Source organism: Anoplophora glabripennis, unplaced genomic scaffold (assembly GCF_000390285.2).
Source record: "Anoplophora glabripennis isolate ALB-LARVAE unplaced genomic scaffold, Agla_2.0 scaffold106, whole genome shotgun sequence".
NCBI classification, from domain to species: Eukaryota; Metazoa; Arthropoda; class Insecta; order Coleoptera; family Cerambycidae; genus Anoplophora; species Anoplophora glabripennis.
In genome coordinates, this window is record NW_019416398.1 from 985,622 (window position 1) to 1,011,725 (window position 26,104).

Genomic DNA, 26,104 nt, shown 5'->3' on the forward strand with positions numbered 1-26,104 from the left:
TATAGGGGGGATAGTTAGACCCCTAAGCTTCCCATCCATACTTTCAAAGTGACTTACTTGCATACAGGGTGCTATAAATTTAATGCCGAGTTTAGTTAACTTCAGACCTTCATAAGTCCGTTTTTTTAAATGGAACACCCTGTATGTTTTTCTATATTATGATACGCAACTTTATTCTCATTTGAACGGTATCAGGGTTCCCTATACTTATCTCTTCTAGTTTTTAAGTTATCTACTATTTTTTGTGTAATCACCTAAATCAGGTAATTTCTTACGAGGATAACTGTGGAATTTTTAGCAAACCTTCAAAACAAACAACTAAACTGTCACCAGTTATTTATTATTATTTATTTGCACTTTGCAGTGGGATTCTAAGCAGAACATTTACAGTTTTTAATGAGACACATCCCAATTTTCCTCCAATGAGCACAATAAAGTTAAGAAGATTTCTAAAAAATCAACTTCATACATAGTAATACACAGTTTTAATTATGTATGTTAATAATAATGCACTAAGAAAAAAAAAATTATTTAAAAAAGTCATGTTCAATATGACCCTCATTAACAGCTAAGTACTTGTGGATTCTTTAGCTTTTGCTATTTCAGCTGCAGGCAATTCATTGAACGCTCTTCGTACTCGAGCAATCTCTTTTGAAGCAACGGGTGTAAAATAAACTTTTTGCTTTATTACTCCTCAAACATAAAAATCTAATGGAAGTGAGGTTGGGAGATCTCACTGGCCAATTCCACGGTTCTAGACGTCTCATCCGTCTATCTCCAAACATTTCAGTCAGCTATTGATCTATTTGATTGTGACAGTGAGGTGGAGCCCTGTCTAATTGATACCAACACTTCTTTAGTTGTTCTAAAGGTATATCGTCAAGAAAATCTGCCACAACCGGTTGCAAAATATTGAGATATTTGTCGGCATTTAAAGAGCGACCGAAAAAAGCCTAATGTTTCGCCCCTTTGTGAGACCTCGTAAATTTACTCCAAATGTGTGCCAAAAGATAGTCTATGATGAGACTTGAATCGTCTATAAGTTTTAGCTTTAGGCTACATTTCGTTTTCGAGTTTCGGTTCATTAAAGTTGTCATTTTTACATGGATTGTTGGATCGAGGTTACACCGCTAAAAAAAAATCGCTTGTACTTCACATGTGGCATATGTATTCCGAAGTACTTTTTTGCGCTGAGCACGAATTTGCTATTAGAATTGCTTCATCACCCTTCGGTCTTCATAAAATGACTGAAAAGCTTCAGAAAAATGAAGAATTTCGAAGATAGGTTAGGAATTTGTGATTAATACACATTTTTTTTTTCATGGTTTCGTTATTAATCCCTCAATTGATTCTTGAATCTGACGTGATACAGGTCAACCAACTAGTGAATTGAAATTAGAGACTTACATACTTCCTTCAAATTGGCGATATATCTTGCTCATATAACATAATAAACTAACAATCCAAGATTAATTCTTTGACTTCCAAATGACCTGTAGTCATAGAGATTAACGAACCTTTGATTTTAAATCAATGATTTCGTCAACCTTTCTGGGAAGACCTTTCCCAGAATCTGAAGTCATAGAGATTAACGAATCTTTGATTTTAAATCAGCGACTTTGAAAACCCTATAACAATCCATGTAAAAATGACAACTTTAATCAACCGTAACTTGAAAACAAAATGCAGCCTCAAGCTAAAACTTAGACAATTCAAGTCTCATCACAGACTATCTTTTGGTACACATTTGGAGTAAATTTATGAGGTCTCACAAAGGTGCGAAAATTTTGGTCGCTTTTCTTCGTACCAAGAAATTTGGTTATCTTAGACAAAAACATTTACACTAAATTTATTTTGAAAGTTTCTTTCCCATATAACATGAGGATTTTCAGATGACCACAAATGAGTTTTATGTCTATTAAAAATACCTTCTCTCGTAAATTTTGACTCGTTTGTCCATATAATATGTTGCAAAAGTTGTGGATCTTGGTATTGTACTAACATCGTTTCACAAAATTGTACACGTTGCACGGCGTCGCCCGGATGAAGAGCAGAAAGTAGGTTAAATTTGTGTGGATACATATTAGTTCTTAACATCCTGTGAATAGATGCTTGTGAAATGAAATGCCTAAATCACACTCTGCGGCACGAGTTGAGGATTCTGGATGAACATTAAAATAGGCTAGCACATTTATTACATTATCTTCATTTGAAGTTATTGGTTTTGGTAAAATTCTTTCTGCACAAATTCGACCATACTCTAGTTCATTTGCTAAAATTCTTAACTTTTTTCTGCTCATTGGTGGCAAATTTGGATATGTCTCATAAAAAAATGTACATGTTCTGCTTATAATCCCATCGTAACGTCCGTGAATGAATAATAAATTTAAAATATCAGCATTTGAATATGTATTGTTTTCCATTTCTTATAAACACTAAATTAAACTATTACTGCGAGAGACTAATAACAAATTGACAGTTTAGTTGTTTGTTTTGAAGTTTTGCTAAATATTTCACAGTTATCCTCGCAATAAATTGCATGATTTTAGGTGATTACATAAAAAATAGTAGATAACTTAAAAACTAGAAGAGATAGGTATAGGGAACCCTGATATCGTTCGAAAGAGAATAAAATTGTGTATCAGAATATAGAAAAACGTACAGGGTGTTCCATTTAAAAAAACAGACTTATGAAGGTTTGAAGTTAACTAAACTCGGTATTAAATTTCTAGCACCCTGTATGCAATTAAGCCACTTTGAAAGTATGGATTGTTGCTTTATCTTTCTTACTATAAAATACAGATGGTTTGAAGCTAGTCACTGTTTCTCTCAATTTTTTGAAAAAAATTAAATATCTCGAAAACGGTAAATTTAGGAATAGGGAAACTTCATAAAAGTCCACCTAAAATAACACGTAGAATCCAAAATTGCAATAATGTATAGGGTGTTCCATTTAAATTAAGCAAGTTGATGACAACTTCCGGTATAACCGAAAGCGGTACGTGGACGCCATTATTTGAGTGGAGAAGGGCATGCCCGTAAACCGAAGATAACAAAAAAAATAGAGCCACGTGATTTCCTTAACTTCTAAGTGACCTCGACCAAAAAATAGTATTAACTTATTGGTGTTTTGCCCTTTAATTAGATTTGAGTTAACTATTAATTTATATATTTTAACATAACTTTAATTAATTAGTCATTTACAATTCTTTGTCCATTTTAAATATTAAAATTCACGGCAGTGAGTTGTAAGTTTGTTCAGAAGACCCGTGCGACAATCAAGTCGCTATTTGCTCGTGCTTTTGTGGTTTACTTGCCATTGGATGCCAACTCCAGTTACAGGTAAGTGTCTAACTTCACCATCACTTTTTGATTATTATATTTTCCCAAACTCATACCTAATACAGTCCACAAACGCAACATTTTTTTTTTATCCTTCGAGCCGGATTTCTACCAAATTTTCATACCTAATACAGTCCACAAATGCAACTATACAGGGTGTCCCACCACAAACTCCATCGATGGATATCTGGGAAAGCGCTCGACATATTTTTTGAAATTGTGATGGTGTAATACATTGGTGTGGTCAAAAAACTACTAACCACCCATGCAAAACGTCTAAAAAAGTATTCAGGGTGTTTCAGTTCGAGTGAATCAAACTTTAGCCACAAAGAGAACTCGATAAATAATTCAGAATTGCCTTATAAAGCAAGGGTCTAAGTGTCACCGTTTTCACTGTACAGGGCCGTATTGGCCAGTTGTTAAAATCATATTTACGAAATCTTTGGTATGCTTATAACAAATTCATTCAAATTTGGTGTGGTGTTAACATTTGCACATATGCATAATTTACTGTAAGATTTACAAATTTTTGTATGTCAGTGGCATAGGAAGGAGTAGTAAAGCGGGATTTCTTTACCCAAACTTCTACGCCAATCACCTAATTGGGACTCATTTTTGGATTCCGAGGACAATTCTACATAAAAAAAGGTATACACGTTGAAAATAGGGAGTGTATTGTTTTACCAAAAATCTCAGCTGAATGAGAGACCGTTCTTCTGATAAGACTTGAATGTATATCCATTTTTTTCAAACACTAATATTTCAAATCTTAAAAATAAAATCACAGTTCCTAATGACAGATAAGTCCTACTATTGCTTAGTTTTTTTTCATGGCAATCATTAGTACGGATAGTGTAATAGATGCACAGCGCAGATTTAAAATTAATATGTAGTTGTAATTTTTTAAAGAAATTATATCTGTTTACAGACATAAACAAACGGACCGTTGAATGAGCAAGGATACCTATAATTGCTTCTTTTTAGTTTTGCGAGTTATATCGGTTCTATAATTTTCCATTTAAAACCCAACTCAGTATATGTACATATTTGCAAAATAATTTCTTAATCAACTGATGTATTTATTTTCATTTTTCTTAAAATTCTAATTATTTATAAAGTAAAAACACCTAAATGTATGTCAGTTGATTATGAGAAAAAATATTTTGTACATAAACATGCAACCCTTTTTAAGGTCCTAGAGGAGACTTTATTTTTAATTTTGTTCGAAATTTTTTCATCATGAAAGTTCTTTTAGTGGGCTCAAAAATCATCTGAAACATGGTATGACGTGTTCATAAAAAAAATAACTACTAAGGACTTAAAATACAAAAATAAAACATTGTATTCTGCATTTTTTAATACTAAAATAGAACACTAAAAATACATAAAAATACTTATAGAAAATGTAGGCTAGATTGTACTTGAATTTAATCTAAGACATAAATTAAAAACCTAAAAACATAAACATTATGCATATTAAGAAACTACAAAGGGTGTTGAAATAATCACAGAATGCATCAAATAAAAGAGAATGGGAAGTAGAAAAAAATTTACGATTAAACTGTTTTATTATAAAAATATGCTGAGGATTTTTATTAGTGTTTTCAATGAGGTTAAAAAATTTTTTAATCATTTTAAAAAATAAAACATTTTTTTCACTATTTTCAGCAGTACAATAAAATGTTTTAACATTTTTTAATTAATAAAAATATGTTTCTGGTAGGTATTTTGAAGTATTATGTAATTAAATGAAAAGACTTTATTCCGTCACTGCTTTAATAGCAAAATTGTTTTGATGAATTTAATCAGAATCTAATTGATCATTATAACATACATCTTTACGGGCACGCAATCGACTTCCTCGTGTCAAATCAGACGAATCGCTTTTCACATTTGTAAGAGGGGCAAGATTTTTACTTTTAACATTCTTTTTATTTACTACTCTTTCTGTTTTCTTTAAAACAAGTTCTTTCATACTATCAGTGTAACCTTCCATATTATCGTCTATAACTGGTATTTTATTATCCTTTCTACCCTTTGACTTTCCATTCTTCAACTTTTTCAATACTACTTCCTTCATTGCTTCAGTGTAACCTTCATATGGATCTGCTGTCCCATTTTCCTCTGCATCACTATCCTTTTTTGAGGCTTCAGTCTTATTTCTCTTTAAAGGTTTTTTATTTTTTAAAACTTCCATTTCACCGCTTATTTTATTTTCATCTGCTGTCTTCTTGGGCAGTTCATCACCCTTTCCTTTTCTTCCTCTTTTCTTCCTGTCCACTTCTTCATCACTCGCTTCTATTATGTCTTCATCATCTATATCTGATTGTGAGATTTTCTCATTAGGATTTTCTACTTCTTTAGATTTTTCCTCATTATCACTATCCTCTTTACAATTTTCCATTTCATCTTCTACATCTTTTTCCGGTTTTCTACCCCTTCTGATTTTTCTTTTTGGTGATACGCTGTCCTTGCGGTCTCCTTTTCTCTTCTGTATTTTTTTCTGAGATACATGGAATGTTAAGGGGTCATTTTCTGATCCTCCGGCATCTTTAATACCAGATATAAATATTTTACGGATTTTTTTGTAGTCGGGCTCAGTATTAAATTTTAGAGTTTTTAAATAGTTTAGATAGTCCACTATAGCACCTGCAAAGAACCTTATTTATTTTAACCAAAAATATATACTATTTATTTTACCTGGTGGGGTTTTATGCCCAAAACAAGCTTTTATCATCTTAGGAACATTATCCATGTATGCCTCCTTGCTTTTATGCACTTCATTTGGATCTTTCAAATTACTTTCCCAGGGCAAGGTACAACCTAACCACTGTATTAAATTATAAGCAAGGATTTCTAAGTCCCCTCTTCTTGTTTGCACTGCAACAACAAAAAAAAACATATTTCCACGATAGTAAAAACAAAATAAAATGTACAAGATATTAATATAACACAAACAATTGCTATGATTTTTTTAGAAGCAATTTTTGAAAAATTGTATTGCTTTTTATCAAATCTAATAACACCAAGTTGTACTACACCCCTCAGAACGCTCGTCTATCAATTGTTGGGTTTTATATTTACATATAAAATTTTAAAATGTAACAATTTACGGCAGGTACATATATTTTTTTTTAAAGATATTTTCAATAATTTTTCCCATTTAATTTAATTTCAAGTACAATTTGGATTTTCATAGGAAAAAATCGCTAATATAATATATAAATAAAAATCATAACATTCATAGTGCTGCTGCATTTAAAGTCTCGAGTGATTTCAAATGTTCGAGAGAACCTAAAGACCCTCCACATGAAGTGGAAGGTTCAAAGCGGAAAAAAAAATTTCCACCAAAAATATCCTAGAAAACCTTCAATGAAGCTCTCCCCCCTCCCCCCTAATTACCAAAGCCATAGAAGATGATACCGATGCTAGTGGCAGAATGACCGCCGACAATGTACAGGATATGCCAAGAAACCACCACAGTTCTGTATTTTGGGAAATACATTAAAATTCGCACTGAGGCAGGGCAACACAAATATGAACTACCATACCAAACCACAGGTCAACAATTCATACAAATCAAGCAGAATCGAAAGATAGATGGATGGATGCAAGATGTCCAGATCTATGTCGGAGACTGCTGCAGGACTTCTACAGAGCCATCATAGGTGGTGTTCGAATGTCAACTCTGGTACTTTATACAGTAACTTGTTAATCAAAAACTGATACCTGGCCAGTATGTGTAGTATTCTCCAATTTGTTAATGTGTGCATTGTATAAAACCCTTTGCAAATCATAAAATCATTTATTGTTTATTTTTTCACAATTCAAAACATTGTCGAAAGTTATCAAATCTCTTTGTTTGTTTTGAGCCTGTGACGAAGATCACAAGTGATATATCAAACCCCAAGTAGCTTCCAAACAAGGTACTCTAAGGAGATCTCAAAGAAATCAAGTTCCAATTAGCTTCCAAATCTAGGTACTCCCAGGAGACCTCAAACCAGTGCTTAGGTGAAGCAAAGCCTACAAAAACGTTCATATAGACACTAAAGCCTACTCATAATCAAAGTGTCAAAAATATATTAGGATAAAAAGTTAATTTAAAAGCTTCTGAAATCAGTACCACACTGAGGGTGTATCTAGTGTGGTTAAAGGTGAATAAGTTAGAGAGTGGACCAAACTCTTAGGCAGAATATTTCACCACCGGCAGACAGACCAGTGTGGCATACTCTTTATCCATGCACCTGTTGAGGTTGTGCGATGAGGAAGACATCTGATAATCTCGTTTACCTCTTTGCAAGTGAGCAGAAGACAAAAGGTTACTCAGGACCGAAAGAACAAGTGAAACAGAAACAGATGTTTCAGGGATATTTTTCTAAGGACAGCATAATCAAAAATGATTAACGGGTATCAGTTATCAAAAAAATAATTTTCAGGAACTTTGAGACCATATAACTGCCAAAACTGTAAAGGCAAATACACGATCAATACCAGGATTCTGATAATATACAATTTCAGCTTAAATTCATCAATAATGAGACATTTGTATACAATGAAACCCAATGTATTGTAGACATACATTTAAATGATTATTTCTGGTATTACCATATACATAATATGTATAAATATATGGGACGTTCTTTGTCAAACGGAACAAAGCTCCGCCCAAAATTTGAGCAAATTTTAATGATCTTGGGCTTAAAATGGTCGTTATTGAACCCTCTTCATGGACCAGTGTGGCCTTTTCAAAAAATTCAAAATGGCGGCTCAATATGGCTGCCAGAAATCAGGGAAAATTCAAGGCTTTGAAGTAAAGCGTTAGCTAAAAATAAAAAATGCCTCAGAATTCAGTGGGTTATAGGTGCAAAATGTTTGTTATTAACAGGCCTAAAAAGTTGAATAGGTAGGTAGGCGAAATCCAAAATGGCGGATCCAAGATGGCGTCTGAAACTGAAAAACCATTGAAAATTGATAAAAATCAAGACCAAAACTTATGATTTTACCGTTTAAACTCCTTATTCTGATCTCAAATGCTATAATTTCAGTACATATTTTATGTACGGATTTTTAGAAATGGACAATCCAATATGGCGGTTCCAAACGATCTTCAAATGTAATAAAAACGGTGAAAAACTGTGAAATTCAAGTGAAAACAATCTCAGACGATCATAGGTATTCACCGTTTACGTCGTCAAGTCGTCAAATGTTTGCTTTATACTACATTAGGAAATTACATATCATAAATCCAACATGGCGGATCCAAGATGGCGGCTAAAACCCAAAAATCGTCGAAAATTGTCGGCAATCAAGACTCTGATTTAAGATTATGATATTTACACTTTTTATATTGATCTGAAATGTAAAAATAAATGTAAAATTTTATTCAAAATCCACTTGAAATGCACGAAAACTGATTTTCAGATTTAAAAAATGATTTGATGTTTACAAAAAAATATATTGACAGACAAGATAAATAACAATTTATTATCGCTTTTACAACAGTTTTTATTTAATTGGACCTGTAATGTTGAAATTTTATTAATGAAATCTGAATGTAAAATGAGTAATCGAATTTAAGCATTTGATTTTATCAATTTTCGACGATTTTTGGGTTTTAGCCGCCATCTTGGATCCGTCATGTGGGATTCATGATATGTAATTTCCTGATGTAGTATAAAACAAACATTTGACGACTTGTAAACGGTGAATATGATCGTCTGAGATTGTTTTCACTTGAATTTCACAGTTTTTCACCGTTTTTATTACATATGAAAATCGTTTGGAACCGCCATATTGGATTGTCCATTTCTAAAAATCCGTACGTGAAATATGTAATGAAATTATAGCATTTGAGATCAGAATAAGGAGTTTAAACGGGAAAATCATAAGTTTTGGTCTTGATATATATCAATTTTCAATGGTTTTTCAGTTTCAGACGCCATCTTGAATCCGCCATGTTGGATTTCGCCTACCTACCTATTCAACATTTTAGGCCTGTTAATAACAAACATTTTGCACCTATAACCCACTGAATTCTGAGGCATTTTTTATTTTTAGCTAACGCTTTACTTCAAAACCTTGAATTTTCCCTGATTTCCGGCAGCCATATTGAGCCGCCATTTTGTTTATCACAATGTGTCTTTATTTTTCATGTTATAACTGTAGTAAGTAAATATTTTTTCTACATGCAGCAAAGTAATATCTACTTTAGGTGACAAATATCGTGGTAGCGGCACTATTTAAGTTTCTTAAAATGTGCCTTTATAGGTTCTATTTAATAAAAAAATTACATTAGTTTTATTTGTTTTTATCCTATTATGTTATTGACTTGTACACCTAAAAATCGGAACACCATGTAGATTATATAGAATTTTCCATTATCAACAAATTTTTTTATTTATTTTTTTTATGTTTTTTATTTGTGACGACATAATTTCTAATATTGTATTATAATTTTCTGGAACTTACCACCTTTATGAGCATCTCTACTTAAATATTCTATTGTTCCATCATGTGCTTTCTTGGGATTCGGTTTAAATTCCTTTTCTGTGCTAAACTTAGTGGCTAATCCAAAATCAATTAAATATGCCTGATTTGTAGTTCCTTTCATTATTCCCATTAGAACGTTAGCTCCTTTAATGTCGGCGTGAACATATCCACGATTATGAATGTACTCCAACACATCCAACTAGAAATAAAAAAATAGCAGAAAAGGGAAATGAGAATAATATACCTATTAAAAAAATAAGAACTGAAAGATATCTTGGGCCATCCTTACATACTAAACATAAATTTAAAAATGTACTTACAATTTGAATACCTAATTTGAACACTGTATCAGAAGGGAAAGATCTTTTATGTTCTAAATATATTTTCCACAAATCTGTACCAAACTTCTCCATTACTACAAAACGATATTTCTGACTTTTAAATTCGTGTGATCCAGAACCGAGATACAAAGGCATACCAAAAGTTTTCAGACCTTTTTCTTTTTTAAATTCTTCAACTAAAAAATAGTAATTATAGATTTTATCCTTAATATATTAAAAAAATATTACTATCAGTAGGTTTCGCATTTCGCATGTAAAAATGCATTTCGACAAACAACGGGCCATTTGCATGAGGTTCCTGAAAAATCATTGAACTTAATGAAGTAATAATTTACAATAAATATTAGATATTACAATTTTAACAACATATGGATAATTTGACCCTGTAGAACCTTCTTCTTGAGCTGCATATATTTCACCAAAACCCCCTTGACCTATTGGAGAGCCCAATTTCCATTTCTTTCTGCCAATATCTTCTAATATTTCACCTTTTGGTAACCGTTCAGCTAATTTATATCCATTTGCAGCCTTTCGTTTAGGGGCCGCTTTAGCCATTTTAAATATGATTTGTGAAGAATGTCTAAATTTATTTTAAATTAATAAAAAACCTCTAATAACAATAAAAAACATCACACAACAAAATTACATAACCTCATTTTGTGATAAATACGCGGTTTGAATTTAAATGGTGCCAACTTGACATTCTTTTGAAGTGATATAATTTCAAAATCAAATACCTAGATGTATATAATTTGGATATTAACCATCTGAAAACTTTTAATTTACCTTAACGTTTGACCAAAATTAATTTGAGAATGAAATATAATTTTAACACATACCACATAACACATACGAAGATTTGGAACTTATAACAGTTTTATAACAAACTAGTGACACCGGATCAGGATGAGATGATCAGAATGACCAGTTCAGCTTTCGCATTCAATTAGTTTGTTGTTTGTTTGGAAAATGGCTTCGAAGGTTAAGCTGAATGATGAGGTGAGTGCTTATAAATGTTTATTTATTAATGTATTGCATGTTACCAGCCTTTAAGCAGTGCCGAAACGTAGAAATGTAAATATGTTTTAATATAAGATAACATTATTACCTGATAAGATACTGTTATCTGTTAAAAATGGGTCGTTACGATAGCCACGCCTATTTAAAAGTTTTTGTTGACAAACGGGGAAAAGGAAAAAGGCATACACGGACCTTTTAAATTTAAAATTATCTTAAAATTACATGAGCATCAAAAATAAATTGTTCTATTTCATTTTTTGTTTTTGTGTTTATGTTTAAATTTAGATCATTTCATATAATCGAATTGTTTGTAAAAACACTGGAAACACCTGTAGATATTTAATTTAAGGACTTTTTCATTATTAGTTACTGTATACTCGTATTATTTACCTATTTCCAAGTAGGTATTTATGTTATTCATCTCGATTTGTATCTTGGATGACTAATGCCTTTTGTATTTAACTGTAATGACTAGGTGCGGTTGAGGTTAGTGTTAATTCATTAATTTAATATCCAACAACACAACACGTATCAGAAACACCCTCAGTAGATATGTAGGTACTTAATACCAAGAATCTCAAGTTTTATTATTTCTTTATCATATTCATATAATTGTAAGGTACTAATTAGGCAGGTATTCTAATTTATATTTTATTTCATTACACAGTTCGTCAATTTAGGAATGTAGTACCCGTGGTTGTATGAGAATTGTGTAGTATTGAAATAAGTACATAGGTAGTTCGGTAGGTTGGTAGATATATTATAAAAAAGTGCGAGAATAGTTGTTACTTTTAAAGTTAACATAAAGACATGTTCCTGTACTTATTATGATTACAATTATATGAATACTTAAATGTGTACAATTCACAAATCCCTTTTTTAATAATTAATTACTATTAATGCGCTATTGAATTTAGAATCAAGAACTTGAACAGTTTCAAATACTTTTTGTTAACTGTTATTTATGTACCAATTTAACAACAGTTAGTTCAGGTTCAAGTTGTATTCAGGATTTTAGAGAGCGTTGCTTAACATTTAAGTAAACTTTACACAAAGCTGCAACTTCTAAATAAATAAAAATTAAATGTTGCTCGTGCTGGATCGATTGGGCTATTTTTTTTTAAATCTTCGTAATAGCTCGAATAAGGTTTTTAGGAAAAGAAAAATTAGTAAAGTTGCCCGGAAAATTGGAAAATTCGAGAAAAACAGTGCTTTTTTCCATGGCATTTTTGTATGAACTTAAAACCTTAATTCACGATTCGAACGATGGATATGCGTAATTCTTTTTTTGTTTTGTTCGTTATGGAAAAGTTTTCAGAAAAAAAAAATCGGGACAATTACAAACGAAAGTCGGAAAATTAGAAAAAAAATGCAAACATTCATTTCTTAATTTTTACTTTGTTTTACACATTTTCAATAGCTTTTCACAAATTCACGAAACAATCAAAGACAAATTTATTGAAATTTGAACAGAACAACGTGATCGCGTCAGCTACTTATTGATAAAAATCACAAAAATTTACCTACATACAAATGGAGTGAGGGCCTGTCACAAAACTGGGCATATTAATTATCGTGTCTGCCATAAAACTGATTACCTAGGTGCTTAGAAATTAAAATTCTGTCAAAAACAACAATTCGTTGAAGAATAGGTTGTAAGAAAACATTTTAATTTTTTTTCCACCAAGATTACGAAAACACTAGGTATAGACTTATTATTATAAGTCCTTTCAATTTTTTTAGATGAAACACTACTGTTGTGACAATCAATTTATAAAAAATAACTTGATTTAACTAAAGGACAATTTTTTTAACTGTCAAATAAGTTTAATTGTCAATTAATCTGTTTTTTTCTCAAGTGTTTATGCATACATTTTTTTGAGACAGATGTAGAATTAAACTGACAAATAAATTTATCAGGTGGTAAAAGAACTAGCAATGTCCAATAAAAAAACTGATGTTAATCCTTTATTATTGTAGTTCCAAGAAAACGTAAAAGTTAGTATATAAAAGACAGTGGCGATAAGACGTCTTTTGATTTGTGCCGCCATTTAACGCCTAGCGTCTGAATTGAGGATATTTTATAACGGGCGTCCCAGAATATGTGGACAATCTCTCGGATTTATACAGGAGGCATTAAAATAACATGACAAGTTCCTATAAAAATTTTCCCTAGAGGATCACTCTACGGTGATACAGGCCCCTAAAGGACGCCCTTGAAAATCGATTTTTTTAAATAACTTAAAATACCTACTTTGTATAATTTAATTATTTTTTAATACGTTGGACAACAGATAAGATTCCTTAAAATTTGGCTTATGTGGTTTGCCAGGGACGGACTAGCTGTAGCACAATGTAATTTTTTTACATCCTTTACGATAAAGGTACAAATATATTTTTAGATAGCTTGAACCTTAAACATGCACTCTTGGTTGATATCGATAAAAGGGACAGTTTTCGAAAAAAAACTATTTTTGTTTAATATGATTTTTATTACGTACATAATTTTGTATATCAGTTCAACATGAGCTCCTTCTAATGTTATGCATTTCCTAGCTCTGCGATTTGAAGATTGTTGGATCCTGTTTTGTATTAAAAATAATTAAATTACACAAAGTATTTTAAAAGTTATTAAAAAAAAAACGATTTTCAGGGCCGTCCTTTAAGGGTCTGTACCTCCATAGGGGGTCCTCTAAGGAAATTTTTATAGAAACATCCTGTTATTTTAACGTCTCCTGTATAAATATGAGAGATTGCCCACATATTCTGGGACACCTTTTTTAGATTTTTTAGAAGTTTTTGGCGATAAGTATCTACCTACTCATAGACACTTGTGACAACCGATAGAATTATATTTTTGGCTAATATCTTTTATTTTAAGTTTCAGTTGAAATCTAAATTTCAAAAAGTATTGTCAAATGTGAAATCTGACATGCAAGATCGCCATTTCGTGGCAAAACGGGCAGAGTTTACACCTCTAGTGACATATTGACACCACATTTTTTTTTCAAAATATTAAAAATATTTAAAAGTTTTGTGTAATCCTCTTCTTACTTTGTTGTTGTGAACAACAAAATTGCTTCTTAAGTGAGGATGTGGATTTTTAGGTATATTCTCTTAGTTACGTTGCGAAGAAATGGTATAATGTAGATATTTTGTATTGATGTATTCTTACAATAAAGAATATTCTGTTGATCTTCAGTAAACATTATTGTCGAAAAAAACGAATAAATATGCTACCCAACCCGACGATTTATGATTACACTTTTGTATTTCCTTTCGCCCCCTCTTGACGTCACAAGGCTATACAATTCAGCGCTATCATGTACTTAATTCATTGAGTGCTAAGTGTACATCATTTATGTTTGTTAGATGTGTGTTAGTGGAACGGCGGCGGGCGGCGAGACGTGAATCACGCCAACGACAATTTGAGAAAAGTTTATTTCCTGAATTTTGAGAGTTAAACGAAAAATACCTATCCATTCACAGGAAGCTTTGCATCCGAACCGACAGACTTATTGTTTGACAAGTTGGATTGCAATGCCAATCCTAGTTTATGGCATGCAATGTCAACGGTTGAACAAATACAATTTCCATCAATTCGTAAATGCTGACCTACAACATTAGCATACTTTGCTTTAAAAACACCTAGACACGAATGCAATTTTAATGCTATCACCGATATAATATTTATGTCTTTTTCCTGTCTTGTTAGGATTATATTTTTGCGAGCTGAAGAAAATACAAATAGACGCGTGAAGATAATAATAATTTCATGTCGAAATGAAGGCCGTATTTCCACCTCGAAACGTCCTTGGAAAGGCGATCAATAGATGTCGCGAGTTTGTGGAAAACCCCACGAGCGTACCAATGTATCACAAATATTGAATAAACTAATTTTATATCGATTTGTAGCAGCTCCTTTTTATACTACCTAGTTATTTAACAGAATAGTTTTTGACAAATATCGGTAGATGAACATTCAGATAAAGTATTTACAAATATGTTAAATAGGTTACTGATAGCGTTGTTACAATTTGTCCTAAAATAATACTTTATTTCGATTATGTGGTAAATATGTTGGAAATACCTACCTATTTCTTGCATAGGGGCTACCAGGAACCGAAAAGGGATAGCTGTCTTGGAAAAAAGCTGAATGAGGTTGCTTCCTTACAAATTACAGATCTTTTTTTTAAGACAGTTTCCGTTTTAATATATTTTTATGAAATTTTGTATAGGGAGGTTTTTTAGGCATCGTCTTTATTTTAATTTTTACAAATTTACCAAAATTATAGAAATTTATTTTTCGATTACCATCTTATTGTACAGCTTGACCTAACTCATGATGCATAGATCAAGATGAGATAGACAAAGACAGGAGACCATAATAGTAGGGCAGTAGGTTCAGACAGAGAATGAGCTCCGGTGCTAATCTGGTAACGATTCCACTGCGCAACTGAATCTCGTGGATAAGATGAATTTGGTTAAGTTGTGCCACCTGCATAAATAAAACAAAGACCAGATATGATTTTCTACGGTTACCACGTGCTCGCCAACCTGTATCTGGAATTATTTCTAGTTTTCTCGCCTTATATGCCATCGCTAAATTTTTGGTATCTTGTAGGAATCTTAATATTTGTTTTGCTTCATTCCATCTGGAAAACAGTTATTAAACTGACTGAGTTGCTATGGCCAAATACATACATTAACGGAGCTATAAGAGCGATAGAGTAATTTTCAGTAGCTTTGCTTTTTCTTAGTTCTTAGTTTTTAAGGAGTTCGTTCATATACTTGGTTTGTTTTGCAAAAAATGGAACTATTTTCTTGTTAATACATGTTGATATAATCAATTAAACTTTGTTTAATTTCATGTAGACATCCATTTTTCGAAAATGTAGTGATTAAATTGTCATTTATAATGTGCATATGCATGGACCTGCGAATCATAGTTCAAATTTCTTAAGTTGTCTCTAACTTTTTAAACCATTGACGACCTGCTTATTGTAAGTCATATACAGGATGATTCACAACTTATCCAAAAAGATTTCGGAATAGATGCGGCATGAGAAATGGAATCAATATCTTAAAAAATATTTTGTAAAATCCTTATAGTTTCCGAGAACAAAATTATTGAAGTTGTAGTACATTCAACCATTACCTAGCTGGACAACTGTAGACCCTAGCGTTATTCACAATACGCGAGGAGAGCCACGTGGCCTCACTGACTCCGAATACTGAAATCCGATTTTACAATCGTCGTTGCGTTAGTGTTATCCGTGGTGTTTACAATAGTTTTTTAATAGTTAGTGTCAAAAATGGCTTGCATGTATAGCAACTCGGAGTTGATGGATATCGTTTTAATTTATAGTGAAGCAAAACAATATTTTGCATTATGGTGAAGCATTTGTGTTATGGTGAAGCAAGACAACATTTGTGTTAGTTCGTAGAAACTGAATAAGACGGACCTACATGTGTTTACACGTCGGTGGATAAAATTTTGAACAGTTGTAACATTAGTTACGTCAAATTATGTTGTTATTTAAAACCACAAATTAATTTTTTTAATTAATAATAACAGTAACGGCAAAAGTAGTTGAGTTTGCTGATATAAAATAGGTGCTGTAAAATTCTATTTATTTCTTTCCTTGCGAAAATCATTTCAGTTTTGGTCCGCTTTTATCACACTGCCGCCATGCCGGTCGCATTGTGCGAGGTCAGGTTTTACAGTGGACCAGTTTCCAGTGCCGTACAGAATCATTTTCGAACTGCCCTTTTTGATTTTTTTTTACAAAATTGTATTTGTAAGAGTCCCCTGCACATCCAACATTTTTTGTTGGGTAAGTTCTGATTCGCCCTGTATATTAAAAGATAAACCTTTTCTTTGTTCTGATAGCATCGATTTTCTTTCAGATAATATATCCCTACCAAAGTAAATTTGAAATCTAACTTCACTGTTTCTAAAATACGTACTCGTTGGTTAAAATAGCAGTTTCAATTTGCTTTGCACAATATACCTTTTAAAACAGCTTTTTATATTCAGTAGAATTATATGCCATTGAACAAAATCATAGTGCGCCAATGACCAGGGCGTCCTACAGCAGTCTGCTAGGCGCCGTACCATTTGGAAACGCATTGTTATTTAATCATTTCAGATTTCCCTTATCTAGATTTTTAGAGTGGTATTTACTGAGGAAAACGAGGTTTTCACTGCACTATACATATAGAGATCAATTTGTTTAACAAATTCTCCTACAATGAAGTTTCTATGTAAATACTTACTTATTCTATAAACGGAAGTATGTAAATGAAGAAAATATATTTTCGCAGCCGTATCTAAATTAAACACGCTACGAAAAAAATAAAAAATTTTATAATGTAAAATATGGGAGTAAAGGAAGTGCAAATACTAATTCAGGGCGTTTTCTAAGTATACGTTATAAAATGAGGATATTATTTTTGGACCACTTTAAATACAGAAGTCTTAATTGTGCAATGGATTAAATTATTAATTTTCTAAATTCTGAAATATTTTAAAAACGACATTTATACAAATTTAAAAAAAAATCACGTTAATATGGTTAACGATAAACATATTTTTAAAATTTTGCTTAAGTAAAAGGTATCCCAGAAATTGATACAAGAAATAATTTTGATAGAAAACACAGGTTTTTACTTAAAGATTGTAAATATTTTATTGATTCAAGAATATAGTATGGGGTTATGTATGGAATAGCATATCTGGTAAATGACCTCTACGGCTTTTGCTCAAATTGCCCATGACTGTTTTGCATAAATGTGGCTGAATTTCATTGATGCAGTGCTCAATTTCTCCATTCAAGACGTGGGTGGTCGTCGGCTTGTTGGCATAAACGTTAGACTTTAAGAAACTCCAAAGAAAAAAGTCCAACGGCGTTAAATCGCATGATCTGGGCGGCCAGTTCTGATCACCAAAACGGGAAATTACACGACCAAGAAATGAATCATACAGTAGTAGAATTGTCTAGCTTTGTGGCATGTGGCACCGTCTTGTTGAAACCATATGTCGTCTACATTCGTATCTTAGGCACAAAATGGATTATCATGTCGCGATAGCGAGTACCATTAACTGTTATTTTCGAAGAAGAATGGTCCGATGATACCTCCAGTCCAAAATCCGCACCAAACAGTGACACGTTGTGGATGCGTTTGTTTCTCAACAATCACTCGTGGATTTTCTGAAACCCAAATGGGACAATTTTGTCGATTAATGAAGCGTACCTATTTTAAATGTAATATAATTAACAACCTTCCCAATTTCATCCACTTGATGGACGTTCTCAGGAATCAGTTTTAGTTGATAAATGGAAATTGATCTTGACCTTTGTTTTATAACTTAGTTGATCAACTTTGGTGAATTAACAAAAGTTTGACCCATTTAATCTATATATTTTAACTAATGATATTATGCGAAATAACTCCTATGCGGCCCTGTCCAAAATTGATTGAATAAACCCCCAATATCTAGCAAATAGCTAAAACAATTTATCAGCAGAATCACCGGTTTCGATCTTATCTGTTCTGAGAACATAGAAGAGACAATCAACGAACGATTTAGGTATTTGGATGTCTATCTACAGAGTTATGTTTTATACGTAGATGAGACAGAACGTACAAAGTGTATCATTTTTTCTGTTTCTTGTTCATATTGAATACTTATTATTTTTCAGCTTTCCTTAATAGCCCTTATTTTTACACCTACCCGAACAATTTCAATCGACACCATTTTTAAACTGTCTATTAGTTTTTATTGAAATGTTTGAAGAGAGTTGACAAAGATCGGTCAATTACAATCAATCATACAATCATGTATGCATATAACCATGTATGCATATAACCCAGAAGAGGTTACAGTAAATCGATAATAACATACAGGTGGCACAAAAGTATGGAAACCCCTGAATAACCCGTCAGAAGTGCATTTTCTTGAAAAATGATAAATACAAAAGTTTTAGGATTTTTCCCTGGCTATTCAATGGCGCCCTTGTATTCGTCCTTGACCTTGACCTTCGAGGTCATTTCAAGGTCAAAATTGTTTCTTCAAACGGGAACCGCTATTTTTTATTGCGGATTTGGAAAGAGCAGGAAATTTTACGTCCAAAAATGGTCTTTGACAATGACCTTGCTCTTTCCAAATCCGCAATAAATAATAGGGGTTCCCATTTGAAAAAACAATTTTGAACTTGAAATGACCTCGAAGGTCAAGGTCAAGGTTCAATACAAGGGCGCCATATCTAGGGAAAAATCCTAAAACTTTTGTTTGAAACATTTTTTCCCAAAATGCATTTTTCGAAAGTTCTGCCGTATCGGGACTTTGGGAAGTCGACTCACATTTGACCTTGAAGGTCATTGTCAAAGTCATGGTCACGACCATATTTGGACGTAAAATTTCCTGCTCTTTCCAAATCCGCAATAAAAAATAGGGGTTCCCATTTGAAAAATAAATGTTGACCTTGAAATGACCTTGAAGGTCAAGGTCAAATACAGGGGCGCCATTGAATAGCCAGGGAAAAATCCTAAAACTCCTGACGAGTTATTCAGGGGTTTCCATAATAAAATTTAAAGTTACAGCATATTATGTTTTTTAATTGAAACTGATTTTACATTAAAAAATTGTTAAAGGTCTGTTAATAAATGTTTTACAAACAAATTGTTTTATAAATTCTTTAAGCTGCGACTAAAAATGGGGTATTTGCCACATTTTCACACATTACTATAAAATAAAATAGTGTGGCAAAACGAATGATTTTTTAATTTTTATTTGACATCACTATATAAAAAAAATATAAAAGTGAAACGAATTTAGCGGACAGTTGTGGCGTTCTAAACTATGCCTTAATTGTGCCATCTGTTAATAGGAAGTTCAATTATATTCTATCTCCTTTAATTTATTAATAGAGAGATAAGAGATGAGTTACAGTCCAGACATTTTGTAAGCGGTATGCCCCGGTGCGTTGTCGTGGTACAAAATCCACGAGATGTCTCTCGTATTCTTGTCGTTTTCTCTTGATTGCCTCGCACAAATTGCGCAAAACTTGTAGGTAGTACTTGTTAACTGCACTACCGGGCCGTAAATACTTGTGATGAACTATTCCATTGTAGTCGAAGAAAACGGTTAAAAGGACCTTTACATTTGACCAGATCTCGCCTCATCTTGGAAGTTATCTTGGCCTTCCTGAAAACATTTGTATCATCGATAGACTCATGGCTGGCATAGATCCAAAAGCCTTCTGTAACATTTCTATTTTTAACACAAAATGTCAGACACTCTCTGACCCGACATATCACCACAAATTGACAGGTACGTCACTAACAGTGCTACCAATACACAAAAAAAAACACTCGATAGACAAGATACGACACGCGCAATTTGAAAATTCCCTTTACTATTTGATCAAACCTCGTGTAAGAAGTTATTAACAAAATAGCTTGAGCTTGTAGTGACAAAACATTACACTTTTTTTGATGCATACATCCCATTATAGGATTTGTCTATGTTTGTTTTATGTTTTTTTACAAGGTTCTAAAATCTAGTTATACTCATACAAAATGGAAGAGTTTGTAAATACTAATAAAATTATTCCAATACATGTTTGCTACTGTCGTAAAGTTGCCATAAAAGGGAAATTATGTCGTGAAATATATCACAAATAAAAAACTTCTTAAAATATCTTTATGAATACTCCTTATACCGGATGTTAAAAATTTATGATGTTAAATGCTAATTCATCCTCTGCATAAATAAAGTTCTATACTAAAAATATATTGCCTACTTTTATTGTCCCGAAGGTTTATGCTTTATGACGTATGATCAGGGCCGTCTGCGTAAGGGTGGTGGATTTTCTATTTTCATGTAATTATTAACACAGTGCTTAAGTTTTGCTGTTTGAGTTTTTAGTTTGCCGTGACTAATATACATGTTTTAGCGGATGATCCAAAAAAAACTTTTGTCTTAATTGTTTTGGGAAGTGCCAATTTTCCACAGGAATACCTAAACAGATCACTGGTTGGTTACAAAAGGAACATATGTCTTTTACTAATGTACTATATACATGGGAACTAAAATCCCTCAAAAAAATTAGATTTTTTTTCCAGCAGAACTTGAATGCACATTTTTTCCACGTCTGTTGAGTGCAATTAAAAAATAAAGCACTATTGATAAGTTAATGGTGCAACTGTAAAATGGTGAGATGAATGGAACCAAAATTTATCTTTTTCAGTGTTTGTGTGGGAAATGAGTAGTTCTCGAAAGTATCTAAATGAAAACTTTTTTCTCGATCATCCACCAGATTTTAAATGTACTAACTGGTTGTCCTTAGAATGTTGCCTAATAGTTTGCTTTGAGAAAAAGTAATAAGTAGATATATCTATAATTTTTCAGAGGTACCTCAACTTTTACCCAAGTAGCTGTGATTATCAAAATGCCATTAGATATTACTATTACTACTATTAGATGTAATACTAAACTTCAGTTGTTAGCTTATGGGGATTCTTCTGAAGCCATTGATATTTTTTCTGTATATTGATAAATATATTTTATGTATCTTTCTTCTGACTTCTCTTTTCTCTTTTCCTTAATACCTAGTTATAGAATTCATAACAAGCCTGTGGTCTAGGCCTCACTTAAAAATGTATATCATTTTTGCGTAATAAACAGTGATACAAAACATTTAATATTTGTTTGAAAAAGTATACAATAAATCTGATGTGTGTCTTCTATATACTCACGGCAAGCTAAAAAGCGTAGACATCTGCCTAAAACAATACGGAAGGTATCATTCTGGACAGTGGCGGCTGGTGCGGGAGATCCCTGGAAATTTTCATAATAAAAAATGTAATTTAAAATTTGAAACACATTCAAATGGAAATGTTAAATTTGTAATGTGCAATCAATTTAAGTCGACTTGCAAAATTTGTTAAAAAAAAAACCTGAATACGTGTGCTCCGCATAGCTTGCTCCTACATCTGTAAAATGTTTACGGAGGTGGTCATGGTTACCGTCGCGCATCAGTGTAAGACAGAGTGGGAGTAACGCATATGTACTATGGAGTTTCAGCTCTGTTTAGTCTAACCTTAACTAAATATTAGCTATTCACGTCTTTTTTTTTTATTAAATGTAATTTGTTCAGGTGTGGTGTAAAATTTTGTTACTTCCGTATTGCTCTTTGTGTGTTTTTTAAAAGATTGTAAAAGTTTAAATTGATTCTTAAGACAGATTTAAGCTTCATTCACAACCAGCCAATTACAATTACAATTAGTAATTAGAATTAATATTAGACATAGGGTGAAAATTAACATGTTTTAATCATTCAGAAGGTCGAATTCTAGCGAAAATTAATTTACAGTAAAGGTCAAGTATTTTTCGCCGGAACGGCGCCTTTCGTCTCGGAAACATAGTTTATTGCACAATAATAATTTAAACAAACAAATTTAATATAAACAAACATTCACCATATTTAAGGTTAGGTGATTTGTCATTTACTCATTTCTTTACGACAATGACAACAAGCGCGCACGCGCAAGTATTTTTCAATTACAATTAGTGGCAAAAACTTGGACTTTGCAAGGTACTAATTCTAACTGTAAGTGTAAGTACATATAAGTAGAAACGTTAATTTAAAGGTTGTGAACAATCATGTATAAAGTCACATGCCAAACTTTTACCACTAATTCTAAGTACTAATTATAATTGTAATTGGCTGGTTGTGAATGAAGCTTAACAGTAGGTAATAGGTACTATCGAAAAATCAATGGAGTGAGAAATACCAAATTTTAATGGAAAAATAATTGAAAAGTTTATTTCGGACGGTAGAATGGACTTTCATTATAAAAAATAATAATGAACACATTTTCCCTATATAGCACTTAAAATTCATTTTTTTTTTCAATACTTTATACCTAAATTCGGCCCTCCTTGGTATNTGTAAGTGTAAGTACATATAAGTAGAAACGTTAATTTAAAGGTTGTGAACAATCATGTATAAAGTCACATGCCAAACTTTTACCACTAATTCTAAGTACTAATTATAATTGTAATTGGCTGGTTGTGAATGAAGCTTAACAGTAGGTAATAGGTACTATCGAAAAATCAATGGAGTGAGAAATACCAAATTTTAATGGAAAAATAATTGAAAAGTTTATTTCGGACGGTAGAATGGACTTTCATTATAAAAAATAATAATGAACACATTTTCCCTATATAGCACTTAAAATTCATTTTTTTTTTCAATACTTTATACCTAAATTCGGCCCTCCTTGGTATAGAAGTCAATAGCCGCCACTGATTCTCGCTATGCTAGTATTCTTTATCATAGTTGTATTATTACGAGAATTAAAACATAGTTATGTGACACGTCAGAGTTCGACCATTTCGACAGGTTTTTTTTTTTAATTTTGGTTTTCTGTTCTAATTAGACGTGTATGTCTCCCGTTCATGTTTATATGTAGTATATTATTATCCCAAATTCTATCGGAAAAATAAATTATTTTTTTTTTGTAATTTTAATTACCCGGCTGCATACAGGTTACTGTAACCCCAAATGTACTGCCGTATAATAAACATCTTGTATATCGAGACTAAAAACATAAATGAAATAAAATGATTCGGTGAAATTTTTAGTGAACAGTGTCAATCGTGCACTGTTTGTTGCCTAAGCTCCGCGATTAAGGGGCTTGTAATCATTTTTTATTATAATACATCAGGTCGATTAATATTAGGTATGTAGGTAGTTCACTTAAACCAGACATCAAAGATTATTGATTGCACGAACTAAAAGTGCTTTCAAAAAATTAGTATCGAATACTACATATTGTTATTAAAAACATGAAATGATTTGAAAATATATTTCAAATCTGATTAACAAGTACATTTATTTTTTCTTATGTACAAAACAGCAAATATAATTATTTAGTAAATTACTTTTACTTAAAATCAGTAACTCGCTTATCTGCCTACCAGTATTAATTAATACTTAATAAGACATTAAAATATCGTAATTTGTAACAAAATTTGTTAAAATACTACGTCGCAAAGTCAGAAATTAATCTGTTTTTACAATATTATTTTCCATTAGTTCACTCTGCCACTCTGTTTGGTTAGTTGGTTGATTGGTACAGCTGGTGCAAAAAGTGTAGACTAAAAGAGCTTAAGTGCAGTTTAATAAAACAAATTATAACTCGGCTATTTATGCAATTTAAAGAAAAATAACTATGTAAATAAATATACATATTACATATTTCAAATTGTAGTTAGTAATGCATGTATATAATTTATGCTGTTAACTCTCTTATTATATCTGTAACGTGTTTAATACAAATTTACATAAAATCTGTCTCACGGAATTCAGTGCAATAATGTTTGATCTCTTCCCAGACTAATTCGATTAACTCTAATTTTCTAATTTAATATATACTAGATTCATCTTGAAGATTCTGAATAAAAGCGGGAACTGCCACAATTGTATCCTTGCGGAAGTGTATCATTAAAAATATGCGTCAACGGGAAAATTTTCGTGTACAGCTCGCTTAAAAATTTCTTAGGTGGGTGGCATCCTTGAATTCTTTTTAAAGGAGGCTGGTTTTTAATGCAATGAATGTGGTAAAATATAAAAAATCGTTTTAGTTGTCTTAGAGTATATTAGTTTCTTGATTTCGGTTATGTCAAGATTTATGTTAGCCAAATGGGGACAAAAATTTTACCTTATTTCGTTTTGAAGTTATGGACGGAAAACTAAAAATTAAGATTCCCGTATTTTTTTTTTTTTTAATAAAAATAGAAACCAGTAGACCTTTGAAGTTAGGTATTAGAACACATTTTCGTAGTGATTCGATATGTAGTTGTAGTCTATTAGCAATGGCTTTATAAGGGCAGAGAAAAAATATTCAACTTTTGTTTTTCCCTTGAATACCTAATTTTTAAATTTAGCACATTTTTCTGACTGTACTGATATGTCGTATGATGGTCTATGATGGATTTTCATCTAAATACCAAATTATTCAGTTTTATACAGAACGGTTTTTTGATAACAAAACATCCAATTTTTACTCCTTTTTGACAACTAAAAATACAATAATCTCTTACGTATATACATATAGAGAAATCTGCAAAATGGAAAGGAAAAATTGTAGACATCCTAGGTTCAACTGGAACTGATACAGATATTAAAATACGAGAAATAGCCAAAATAATTTGGAAACAAACAAGAGAAAACCAAGTGTGGTATCGTTTGCAAATACAGGGTCGGAAAGTCCCCATGGTTCATCGGCCGTTACGTGAGAGCGACGGATTTCTATGACTTTCTTTATCGCTTTCACGTAACGGCCGATGAACCATGGGGACTTTCCGACTCTGTATATAGACGAATCTGGAGTGGAAAGAGACCAAATTTATAAATTCGACAGTTATGAAACGAATGTCTGATATTAACCTACACTTTTTGAAGATGAAAGAAATATATCTTGATTTTGATAAAAAAATTCAAGCGCTAAGTTTTTTTAAACTTGTACTCTATAAGGTATTTTATTTTCACACTTTTAATTTTCTGTTTAGTTTCTGTTTTCATATTAACATGTGTATATATTTACAAAAATTCAGTTGAAAGTTATTCTGTAACTGGGTGCAAAGTCTGTTAGGTTTTATCTTAAATAAATAAATATATATTTTGGACATTGTATCTTTCAATATAACGGATTTTTACATCGTGTATTACTTGCCTCATGGACATTTTTGGAATCAAGTAATATTTATTTATTAAGTCTGCACTATTTGATTATGACGGTGATTAATGAAATAATAGGGGCGTAAATTAAAAATGGCATTCTTATTTCTTCTCGATATGACTTGCCGGTTTCGAGAAACTTGCAAAATGTAGTTTTAA

General features: G+C 31.9%; 2 protein-coding genes across 5 annotated transcripts in view; one reads left to right on the forward strand and one right to left on the reverse strand.

Moving 5' to 3' along the window:
- Positions 1-5,003: 5,003 nt before the first annotated feature.
- Positions 5,004-11,123, reverse strand: LOC108904111 (serine/threonine-protein kinase VRK1). 2 transcript variants are annotated; one of them, XM_018706542.2, is made up of 7 exons: positions 10,959-11,123; positions 10,527-10,752; positions 10,401-10,470; positions 10,152-10,348; positions 9,811-10,030; positions 6,043-6,222; positions 5,004-5,991 (listed from the first exon to the last, which is right to left on the reverse strand). In XM_018706542.2, exons 1-7 carry the CDS (start codon positions 11,021-11,023, stop codon positions 5,144-5,146), a joined length of 1,806 nt encoding a protein of 601 aa, XP_018562058.1. In that variant the 5' UTR covers positions 11,024-11,123; the 3' UTR covers positions 5,004-5,143. The 2 variants fall into 2 exon arrangements, with proteins under 2 accessions (XP_018562058.1, XP_018562059.1); XM_018706543.2 differs by having other exon boundaries at positions 11,012-11,107.
- The window catches only part of LOC108904109 (sodium/potassium-transporting ATPase subunit alpha), an 80,438-nt gene continuing 65,403 nt past the window's right edge, over positions 11,070-26,104 (forward strand). For all 3 annotated transcript variants that reach the window (XM_018706533.2, XM_018706534.2, XM_018706535.2), the window contains exon 1: positions 11,070-11,171. In XM_018706533.2, the coding sequence (XP_018562049.1) occupies positions 11,142-11,171 (30 nt within the window). In that variant the 5' untranslated portion in view covers positions 11,070-11,141. The remainder of the gene's footprint in view (positions 11,172-26,104) is intronic.